Source organism: Microtus oregoni, unplaced genomic scaffold (genome assembly GCF_018167655.1).
Source record: "Microtus oregoni isolate MIOR12 unplaced genomic scaffold, Mior012 000025F_ref0000491, whole genome shotgun sequence".
In the NCBI taxonomy this organism is placed as follows: Eukaryota; Metazoa; Chordata; class Mammalia; order Rodentia; family Cricetidae; genus Microtus; species Microtus oregoni.
Window position 1 is genome coordinate 24,300,891 of NW_024543084.1, and position 11,317 is coordinate 24,312,207.

Below are 11,317 nucleotides of genomic sequence, written 5' to 3' on the forward strand. Positions count from 1 at the left end.
AGCCCCCACTGAGCCCCAGTGACTTTGGGGTTCTTCAAACTTGGAATACCCGTCTGATCATACCCGGGGTGTCAGCATCTGTAGTGACTATCTGAATGACCAAAGTACAGATCTGGGCCTCCCTGGGGGCCGTTCACAGAGCGAGCCTCCTGCAGCAGAGACCAGAGCCCCCAGTCCCCCGCATTTACACTTTATTAGCCTTTCCTTCCCAGGCCAGGCACCCCTCCAGAGTGATGCCAGACCCACAGACAAGTGTAGCTCAGGCTACCACAGTTCATCAGGCAGCAGTGCCCACGTGAGTTCCCTAGGCCCTCTGCAGCTGGTGATTCCCGTAGTCCTCAGGGAGTGTATCTGTAGATTGAAAGACAGCGGGTGAGAATGCCTCCTGGAGCCTTTCGGGTCCTGCCTGCTGGCCCCAGCTCACCATTGCAGCGGTAGCGCAGGTTAGCCCAGATGATGTTCTCTTGGGAGAAGCAGAAGACGCCCAGGCGACCACCACGCATGGCCGTGTCCAGCACCACGTTGCTGTCAGCCACTAGCTCAGGACCCTCATAGAACCGCACCCTGTGACGGGAACCAGTGAAGTGGGGTTCCCATGCTCGCCCCCCTTCATCACTGGCTCACACTTAAAAGATATGGACTGGTGTCACAACAGGAGCAGAAGAGCCTGCCTCAGTTTTCCCTGTAAGAATGTGTTAGGTGCCCTGTACAAAGGTGCTGGGGTCCTGTCAGTTCTAGTCAGGACCATCTGCCTATGCTGCAGATGGAGCCCATTTCTTCTAGAACCACCACAAAACGTGGCATCCCCAGTGCAGCTCACCCACTGCAGGGCAGTCCCCACCTGATGTAGCCAACTTGAGGCCGGTGCTGCAGGAACCAGCGGTAGGATGTCTTATCCTTCCAGCCCACATTGCGAGGATCCTTCCACAGCAGCCGCACCTGGGATGCTGTGTCCCCCGTGTGCCACAGCGCATTGCGGAGCTGTTCCCCAGGACCCGTGGAGGACTTGACTGCCTGTCACAGGGAGGGGAGTCTGCAGTCTCTGGACTGGAAGCACAGGGCACCCTGGGGACCCTCTAGGTTTGCTGGCTTGTAGGTTACAGGTGCCTGCTGGGATAAGCTGGCGTCTAGAGAACCTGCGCACCTGTTGCAGGTGACTGCAGGAGGGATATGCAGTGGCCAGGTAAAACTCGGCTTCTGTGAAGGTTTGGGCTGAAAGGTACACGAGGTGCTTCTAAAGGAGTGCGCTCTCTCTCTCTCTCTCTCTCTCTCTCGTTCCCTTCCTTCCTTCCTGAGGCAGGATATATCTTCAGTTTTTCACTGCATATATGTGGTGTATGTACATGGAGGTGCGGCCGGGAGTTAGTGTCATATCCATCCCCAAGAGTTTGCCACCTTGTTCAATAGAGCAGGGTCTGTAGTGAAGCCTGGGGCTCCCCAGTCTGATTAGTCTCGCGAACCAGCTTACTCTGGGCCTGTCTCTACCTTTCAGGCTGGAATTACAGGTGGGCCGCCATGCAGACCCAGTATTTGTGTGGGTTCTGGGGAATCCAAACTCCAGTCCCCGTGCTTGGACTGCAGGGGCTTCTTTCCCAGCCCTCCTGCAGGAGGATTCACGGGCTTGTGTGGCAATGGTTGGGGGAAAATGAGGGTAGTGACCTTGAGGGCTGTGGGACAATGCTGGAAGGCTGTGAAGGCTTTGGGGTGAAGTTGGGAAAGGATAGTGTGTGTGGGGGGGGGGGGGGGCGCGGGGACCAAGAGGGCGCAGCGCAGCAAGCACCTTGAGCTGAATCCCTGGTTCGGCCACCGCCCGGAAGGGGTTGGCCTGCCAGTATGTCTGTTCCATCTGTTTCCACATGACCACGTAGAAACTCGAGCTGTCCTGGTAGCCGAAGATGAAGCCAGCATAGTCATCATCAGTGACCGTGTTCACATGGAATGTACCCTCGAAGTCTACGCCATTGAAGGCTGTGTACCCTGTAGAAGGGGAGAGAGAAATGGGGCCTCCCAAAACTTGCTTGCTCTGGACACCCAGTTCCTCCAGTGAACTAGGTTTTCTGATAAGGCCCCACCCCCAGCATACCATTGGCCACATCCAAAAGCATTCCAAATCCCCCTGGCTCAAGGGCCAGGCCTCCCAAGACCACTCCCTCACAAGGCCATGCCCTCAGGACCCTACGCACAGCAGCAACCCCACCCTTCCCGGGTCCAGACCAACCAACGTGGAAACCCACCTATGGCCACTCCAGCAACCTGCCATCTGTCCTCACCTCTCTGTCTCCCCTTTTCTCTACCCTTCCCAACACTAGGCTGACAGGTCCTGCTCTGTGGCCACGCCCCCATAATCCCGCCCCACCCCGCCCCGTCTCACCCACAGCTAGGCCAGGGTCACTGTTCATGGTCTGCACGATCTCCATTCCCTGGGGAGGTCGGAGGAACAAGGAAGAGTCTCAGGCCGACGCTGAGGGGCTCCTAGGCTTCCTTAAATAGCCACGGTGGCCCCTGGCCGCACCTGATTGAGCACCACCCAGTTGGGATCAATCTGCGCGTCCCCCTCGGGATCCAGCACAACGGTTTGGAAGGCCCTGAAGTCGGTGAGAGTGACCTCCGCATTCTCGGGGCACACGTCGATCTTGTCTACGACCTTGTCAGCGTCAAAGTCGCCCTGACACGCGTCACCCACGCCATCCCCTGAAAGGAGGTGGGACACGAGCTGCCACTTTGGGCTCAGTTCAGGTCGCTCCCTCCACACACACACACACACACACACACACACACACACACACACACACACACACACGAGATGCCGGCCACGCCCACACCTGTTACTGACCAGGCCCACATCAGCTAGTGACTACACCCTCACTGCCCTTACTGTCACTGTCCTCCTGGCCTGAGTTGGGCACCAGGCGGCAGTTGTCCTGGTCGTCAGGGACTCCGTCATTGTCGTCATCGTCATCACAGGCATCGCCCTGGCCATCGTGGTCGGAGTCCAGCTGGGCACTGTTGGGCACTGTGGGGCAGTTGTCCCAGGAATCCTGGTGTCCGTCCCCATCCCTAGAGTGAAGGAGTGGGACGATGGGACTCTGGGAGGGGATGTCATGCACCACTCAGCTGCGACCATCTCAAGGGCTACTTACTGGTCCTGGTCGCTGTCACAGGCGTCGCCCACAAAGTCGTGATCCACATCTCTCTGCAGTGGGGTCAGGAGTCAGTCAGGGCCGAGGACCCCCGGCTGCCCTTGGCAGGAAGGCTCCCCTAGGAAGTGGCATACCTGATCCGGGTTGTCTCTCTGGGGACAGTTGTCACAGGCATCCCCAACGCCATCACCATCGCTGTCACTCTGGTCAGCGTTGGGCACCCTGGGACAGTTGTCAGCTACATTTTTTATTCCTGAGACAAATCAATGAAATAAGGCTGGATCCCAAGAAAGGCCAGGTTAGGACAGGGTCAGAACAGCACGGGTCAGGCCTGGCACCTGAGAGAGAACCCACTCCTGCAATGCAGGTCGCCCTCTGACCTCCACATGTGTGCCATGGCCCTCATGCACATACATGCATGCACACAGGTGCGTGTACACAAAAATGATAGATTAAGCTGGGCGGTGGTGGCGCACGCCTTTAATCCCAGCACTCGGGAGGCAGAGGCAGGCGGATCTCTGTGAGTTCGAGGCCAGCCTGGTCTACAGAGCTAGTTCCAGGACAGGCTCCAAAGCTACAGAGTAACCCTGTCTCAAAAAACCAAAAAAAAAAAACAAAAAAAAAGGAAAGAAAGAAAGAAATGATAGATTAAAATGTAATAAAAATGCTGTTTGCTTTGGCACTCCCTGAGTTAAGGCCAGCCAGGTCTATATAGTGAGTTCTAGAACAGCCAGGGCTACACAGAGATACTCTATCCATCTTGCAGCCGTGGTTTCAGGCTTCCCTCTGTTGACTTTAGCCACATCAGGGTGGGTCACCATTCATCTTCCAAGCATTCAAGCACTGCCACTGAGAGATGCCCCCCCCCCCGACTCTCCAGCCATGCTCACGGTCGCCATCAATGTCGTCGTCGCAGGCATCGCCCCGGCCATCCCGGTCTGTATCTTTCTGGTCATCATTCCTCTGGGACCGACAGTTGTCACAAGCATCTCCCCACTTATCGCTGTCCGAGTTGCGCTGGTCTGGGTTTCGAACCAGCGGGCAGTTGTCCTAGAAGACAGGGCAAGTGAAGTCAGGGGGGGGGGAGACACAGATCGCCTCCCAATTGGCTGGCAGAGGGATAGGCTGATAGCTTTAGTTCAATTTCCCTGGAGCTTACTCAGTGTAAGGAGAAAACCGTTTCCTGCAAGTGTCACACTGGCGAGTGGACACACACACGAGCTAATTAATTAATTTAAAAGAAAAAGAAACAAAAACCACTTCCCAGACCTGTGCATCTCCAAGTAGGTCCCGCCCCTCCGTCGGAAGCTGGACAACCAGCTAGAGGTCAAGCCGTCCCCAAACCCCGTCCACGGCCCTCTCACATTTACCTGCTCGTTGGGGATTCCATCCCCGTCTGCGTCCGGGTCGCAAGCGTCTCCGATGCCGTCGCGGTCCACGTCCTCCTGCCCCGAGTTGGGCACTGTCACGCAGTTATCCTGGGGAGCGCGTAAGTCGAGTGAGGGGGCGTGTCTATCTGGACTCACCACGCCCTCCAGGTCACGCCCTCCAGGTCACACCCACCTTGCGGCACTGGCGCTCTGAGCAGCGCAGTTTCTCGTCCGGGAAACCGTCCAGGTCCGTGTCGCGGCCGCAGAGGAGCCCGTTGCCGGCCCAGCCGATGGCACACTGCGCAGGGCAGTCGGTGTTAATGTCCACGCACACCTGAGCCCGGGGACCCCTCCTCCACGACCTGTGCGCCCTCACTCACCACGCATGACGTCGAACCGTCGCGCTCCAGGACGCAGTCCGCTTTCTCATGGCACGGGCTGGGTGACCGATCGGGACAGAAACGCTGCCCACGCCGCTGGCAGCCTGACGTCTGGTTACCCACGAAGCCGGGTTGGCAGGGGCCACACTGGAAGGAGCCCTGTACACAGGCGCGGTTAGTCAACGGGGCACCCACCCGCGCCTCACTGGCGTCATTCTCATCATCCCTGCCTTCCTTACCCGGGTGTTGACACACACGGAGTTTGGGACGCAATTGTGTTTCCCGGTCTCACACTCGTTAATATCCGTGCAAACCTGGGAGACGGAGACCACTGTCAGACGACACACGTTTCACCCAGGACCTGTCTGTCCACCCTGACTTCAGGGACTTCCTCGCTGGAATGAGGATGTGGACCGAGGTTTCTGGAGAAAATGCCTTCCATTCCCTCCTGCCATAAACGTCTCATAACCTGTTTGTTGGTCTTGGCGAAGGCCAGCCCCACGCCCTCGTGGGTGGGGCCGCTGTACCCAGGCGGACAGACATCGCAGTGGAAGCCAGGGCTGGTATTGACGCACCGCACGCGCGGGAAACAGGGGTGAGCGTTGCACTGTGAGGAAGCAGCACATAAAATTAGAGGCCCCAAGGTGAACCTCGAGAGCCGCTCCTTGGGGCTTCCCGGATCTGGACATGGGTTTGTTTGTTCTGTTTTATTGAAGACAGTGTCTCTGCATAGCCCTAGCTGCCCTGGAACACACCATGTAGACCAGGCTGGCCTCGAACTCAAAGAAAGCTGGGGTTAAAGGCGTGAGCCACCACCACCCGATCGATTGGTTTCCAGCCAGGACCATCAGCCGGTTCTTGGAGTAGGGTGTCACACGGGATGGAGATCCCATGGGTCGCAGACGACTTTGCCTTGATGGACGTGGGGTTGTGACCCCTTAGGGGTGAGGAAATGAACTTGGAGGGCGAGCATCCCCAGCCGAGGGAGGACGTGGCCGACGGGGTGTGCCGGCACGGCGGCGATTGCCAGGTGTATGAGGAGGGCGACTTTCTAAAGTGGACGAGTGGTCGGGGCGAGCGAGACCCAGTGGTGAGGAGGATGGTTGGGGAGAGCCACCCACAGCGTCCAAGGAGTCGTCGGGGTGGGCGTTAGTAGGTGCAGAAGGCGTGGTCAGGGCATGTGTCTGGGACAGTGATGGAGTTAGCCTGGGTGGAGCTCCCTGGGTAGATGTGAAGTCTTCTGGATTTGCGCCCCGGGTTAGGGGCGGGAGGACACCCTCGGTGGATAAAGGGGCCGTCGGGATGGAAGGAGTTTGTGGTGGGGTCGACCCGGGTAGCGTCAGGACGGCAGGGGTGTGGGTAGCCCGCGCACCTCATTAACGTCGGTGCAGTGCGAGCCGTTGCCAGTGTAGCCGGGAGGGCAGGGGCCGCAGCGCGCGCCGTTCGCCGTCTCCGTGCAGACCACGCCGGGGAAGCAGGAGCTCGGAGCGCAGAGCGATACCGGCCGCATGCTCAGGCCCGGAGTGCGCGCGGACTGCATCCCTTTGGAGACCGGAGTAATTAGGCCACGCTCGGGGGGAGGAGCCTCTCCGAACCACACCCAGGGGAGAAGCTTTTCGGGCGCGCCTACAAGGAGACTAGCTTGCTTCGCCCAGGGTGGAGCCGTTCATGACCACGCCCCTCGGGAGGGCTCATTTTAGCCCACTGGGGCGGGGCATGCTCGCGCGTGCGCGCTGCCGCTGCATGTCCTCTCAGCTCCACGCTGTCCCGGGTCTGCTCGCACCTCCTGCGTGCAGCCCGCTTCACCGCGGTTCTCTTCCGCCCCCGCAATCTTCCTTCCCTACCCCTCTTTCTTTTTTTTGTTTTTGTTTTTGTTTTTGTTTTTCGAGACAGGGTTTCTCTGTGGCTTTGGAGCCTGTCCTGGAACTAGCTCTGTAGACCAGGCTGGTCTCGAACTCACAGAGATCCGCCTGCCTCTGCCTCCCGAGTGCTGGGATTAAAGGCGTGCGCCACCATCGCCCGGCTCCCTCTTTCTTCTTTTCTCCTGTTTCCCCACCCCTCCTCTCGTCCTCGGGCCCCCGGCAGTGCTCACCGCAGGCGTCACATTCCATCACCGTGTTCTTCAGGAACGTGATCTCCTTGACCTGCGGATGAAGGAGGTCAGCGGGAAGCTTCCCTGTGCGCCCCTTCGCAGTTCTCCTCCTCCCACGATCACCTCCCTGGGAAGCCTGGTGCCCACAACTCCCTTTGCACTAGTCCCTTCTGGATCCCGTCTCCCTGGCTCTGACCCCGAGCATCCGATCCCCGCGCGCTGTCCCGCGCCCCTGTCCACTCTGTCCTACACTCTTGCCCATTCTGTTGTCCGCTGTTTCTCTTTCCCTGCATTGTCTCCCTGTCTATCCTTTTCTGTCCCCTCTCTGTTCTCCGCCCCGTCACTGCGCTGGGTCCCCTGTCCCTGTTTTTCCCCACACTGTCTCCCTCTCTGCTCCCTTACCTGCTGTCTCAACAGCTCCCTCACGTCCTGCAGCGCCGCGTTTGTCTCCTGAAGTTCTCGCAGCATTTGTGGGGCCAGCTCTCCACCTGCATCCGCAGAGGCCACTGATGGGCGACGCAACCACCCCATCATCCCTCGCCAACCATCATCCATCACCATCTCCGGGGTCCTCCAAACCCATCCCGCTGCTCCAGCTCCACCCGCCGCCTGATTTCTTAGCCCAGTCTCTGGAGAGCGGACCCCAAGCTCCGAGGAGCGGGAACCGCGAGCTTAGAGGCCTCCTGCCCACCCACGCCTCCCACTTAGCCGCTTTACCCAGAGGGATCTGGCCCTGTCCGGTCACACGCATGGCAGCCAGGACGAACACTAGAACGTAGGCGGTGGGGCCCATGACGACGGAGCTGCAGCTGCTGTCAGCGCCCTAGAGCCCGCGCCCTATTTATTCCCCCGCCCAGCCCGGGACAGCCCCTGCGGCCCAGCCCAGAGCCCGCCACAATGTAAATAGGCTGGGCTCTGCATTCAGGGCCGCGCCCCACGGCCCTGCGGAATGACCCTCGACTGATCAGGACGTGATGGGGTCTGAGGAGAAAGAGGGATGAACCTGAGGGAGTCAAGTGGGGCTCCCCTCTCGCACTCCCGTTCACCATCGGGTGCCGGTAGTATGCAAGACAGTATCTATCTGCCCCTCTCATATAACATTTGGAGAAGCAGAGTCACGGGTGATAGAAAAGTCCGAACCAACACACTCAGGTTCTTACGGTCCACATTTCTGAACCCTGCAAAAGGCCCCCGTGGGCGTGGCTCAGCGGGCGTCTGCAGGGACTTTTGAGGGTACAATATCCTGATTCCAGTCCCAAAGAAACAGTATCACCAGGAAACGGTGACTGTGCCTCAGTTTCCCCTTTTGCACTGTCGAGGAAACAATGGGGTAGGGAAGGGAACCTCTGCTTCCCTGGGGTTCTGTACCCAGCTTTGCCCCCCCAGCCACTGGGGAGACAGCCAGTCACAAAAAGAAAAATGGCTGGGAACTGAAAAATCCTCCTTCCTGGGCCAGTCACCTCAGGGTCCAGGAACTTTAACCCTCTCTACCCGGCCTCCCAGAAGACCAGGCTTAGTCTGTTACATAGAAGCTGGGATCAGGGGAAGGGACTGATCCATCTGGGGCCACTGTGAGCCAAACCAGAGTCCCAGAAAGACTTGTTGTTCCAATAAGAAGTCATAGGGGGCTTCCTGGAGGAGGCGGCCCAGGGACAAAGACTAAAAAGGGCCTTAGATCAGTGGTGCTTAGCTCCAGTGAGGGGGTGTTGGAGGATGTGTATCTAGATCTGTGTTACATAAAGCTGTGCCCATCGTGAGTCAAGTTCCCTGCTAGGTAGCTAGTGGGGACACAGAAAGGCAACAGTTCCCACCCTGCCAGAGGCATCCTGGGATACATTGTCACTCAGAGGTGTCGGGGGCTCCTCAGCAGGAATGAGCTTGGACTGCCAGAGAGACGCCCCCCAGGGCGTCAGACTGGGGGGAGGGGGGCTAGCAAAGGGCAGTGCCAATGTCTTGAGGCCCAACTTGTCTTTGGAAGGCAATAGGGACACAGAGTGGAAGGAGGGAGAACAGCCCGGCAGAGGGAGGCTGGGCGTGACCATGTTCTGAGAAGCACACTGCCTGCCTGGCTGGGCTACCTCCTGTTTTCTTTGGCTTTCAGCACACCTGGGGCTGCTTCTGCTGGCCAGTGCTGGAATTCTCAAGAAACCACCACTGCTGGTGGACCTGAGTGCTCGAGCCTCTGACACGGGAGCACATGGCAGCCCAACAAGTATGGAGCAAGGCAGGCAGAGCTGGGGCGCCATGTGGGAGACAGGACTGATGGGGAGGGGAGCTCAGAGGACAGCCTGAATTCCACCGGGCAGAGACCCCTAACCCTGGCCACACTCCACAGGTGCCTCCCTGGGACCTTGAGCCTGTGCCCCTCTTCCACTCTTCCAAGCACAGCAGACATTGTTGGGATGAGAGACAGCCTGTGGGAATCCTCAGTGGGCTGGCTCCATGTAGCAGCCTGCTTCTGTAACCTTGAGTCTGTGCAGAGAATGTTTCAAATGCACACAAGCCGGCAGTGGTGGTGCACGCCTTTAATCCCAGAGGCAGAGGCAAGAGGATCTCTGTGAGTTCGAGGCCAGCCTGGTCTACAAGAGCTAGTTCCAGGACAGGCTCCAAAGCTACAGAGAAACCCTGTCTCCAAAAAAATCCAAAAATAAGTGCATATATGCACACACAACACCATATATAAGCACAACCCCATACATATACACATACAACCCCAGACCTGTCCACGCACACACACAGCCCTTCCCTCATGAATCCAGGCTCAGTTCTGGCCCCAGCCAGGCAATAGCTGTGATATTCTGGAACTCATGAACTCAGGCCAGTTGCCCTTCCCGACATCCAGGCTGAGTGGTTCCAGGATCAGGGCCAGGTGGGGCCTGCTGTTGGAGCCCTTGGGGCCATTTCTGACTGACGCCTGCTGGGCCAGGAGACTGTGGCACCGACTGCAGGCCACCGCCCAGGGGGAAAGTTTATTGGCTGCCCAGCCACAGGCTGGGTCTGGGGAATCCATCAAGGCAACAAGGGGAGGTTCACTTGGCCATTTCCACAGCCCAGCCAGATCTACACTCCATAATAAGGGGTCAAGAAGCCAGTGTCTGAGGCCTGTGTTGCCTAGGCCTTCAGCAGGCTCTGCCTGCTTCCCACCCTTCTCGCCCCAGACTTGCCTCAGATTAAAGACAGCACCACAGTTTTATTGAATGATGGCAAACGTCATTCAAGGCTCAGGCACCATCAATACTGATCACACAAGCACACACACACACACACACACACACACACATCTATTAGGCTATTGTGCACCATACTATGTATGTAGAGGTCAGAGAAAAGCCAGCAGGGGCGGAACCGGGTCCTCAAGCTTCTCCAGGCGCCTTTTTCTCCTGAGACATCTTGCCTGCCTTCATCTGAATTTTTTTTTCTTGAGACAGGGTTTCTCTGTGTAGCCATGGCTGTTCTGGAACTGGCTCCAGATCTGCCTGCCTCTGCCTCCCGGGGGTGGGGGTGAATTATAGGTGTGCACCACTACCGCCAGGCTTCCTTCCTTCCTTCCTTTCTCCCTTCCTTCCTTTCTTCCTTCCTTCCTTCCTTCCTTTCTTTCTTTCTTTTTTCAGTTTTTTTTTCGAGACAGGTTTCTCTGTAGCTTTGGAGCCTATCCTGGAACTAGCTCTTGTAAACCATACTGGCCTCAAACTCACAGAGATCCACCTGCCTCTGCCTCCCAAGTGCTGGGATTAAAGGCGTGCGCCACCACTGTCTGGTAACAAAATGCTGTGAGCCACCATGTGGTTGCCAGGAATCGAACTCAGGACCTTAGGAAGAACAGGCAATGCTCTTAACCACTGAGCCATCTCTCCAGCCCCTTTTTTCAGTTTTTTGAGCCAGGGTTTCTCTCTAGCCACCACCGCCTGACTCTTTCTTCACATATTTCAAATTTTGGTCTACATTTTTACGTCTTCAAGAATTGATTCAAGAGACCTAAATTTCACTAGGACCCGGCTGGAATGGACCAGAGACATCTGGTCAGAACTCAGGTCTGAGATGCGGGTGTTACAGCCTCTTTGTGCCCCCCGGAGTATGGGGAGTTAGGAGGGGAGGGGTGGGGGTGTCTGAGCCTCCATTAGTCCCCCGCTCTCCACTGTGAGGGAGCCTTTGGGTGGTCTTGAGGCTCTGCCTCTTGCTAATGAGGAAGAACCACCAAGCACAACCAGGAAGCAACCTCGGTTGCTCAGGTTTCATCTGCAGTGCTACACACGCATGTATACACACACTCACACGCCCATACACAGATGCATGCACACGCATGTATACACACACTCACATACCCATACGCACATA

The 11,317-nt window shown here is 57.5% G+C and overlaps 1 protein-coding gene across 1 annotated transcript; it reads right to left on the reverse strand.

Moving 5' to 3' along the window:
- Positions 1 to 183: 183 nt before the first annotated feature.
- On the reverse strand, positions 184 to 7,817 carry LOC121462777 (cartilage oligomeric matrix protein). Its single transcript, XM_041674673.1, has 19 exons — positions 7,700 to 7,817; positions 7,385 to 7,470; positions 6,983 to 7,034; positions 6,263 to 6,432; positions 5,360 to 5,497; positions 5,130 to 5,204; positions 4,891 to 5,049; positions 4,704 to 4,808; positions 4,511 to 4,618; positions 4,031 to 4,190; positions 3,275 to 3,393; positions 3,141 to 3,193; positions 2,876 to 3,057; positions 2,513 to 2,691; positions 2,372 to 2,420; positions 1,781 to 1,977; positions 842 to 1,014; positions 425 to 564; positions 184 to 351 (listed from the first exon to the last, which is right to left on the reverse strand). Exons 1-19 carry the CDS (start codon positions 7,773 to 7,775, stop codon positions 305 to 307), a joined length of 2,268 nt encoding a protein of 755 aa, XP_041530607.1. The 5' UTR covers positions 7,776 to 7,817; the 3' UTR covers positions 184 to 304.
- Positions 7,818 to 11,317: the final 3,500 nt, after the last annotated feature.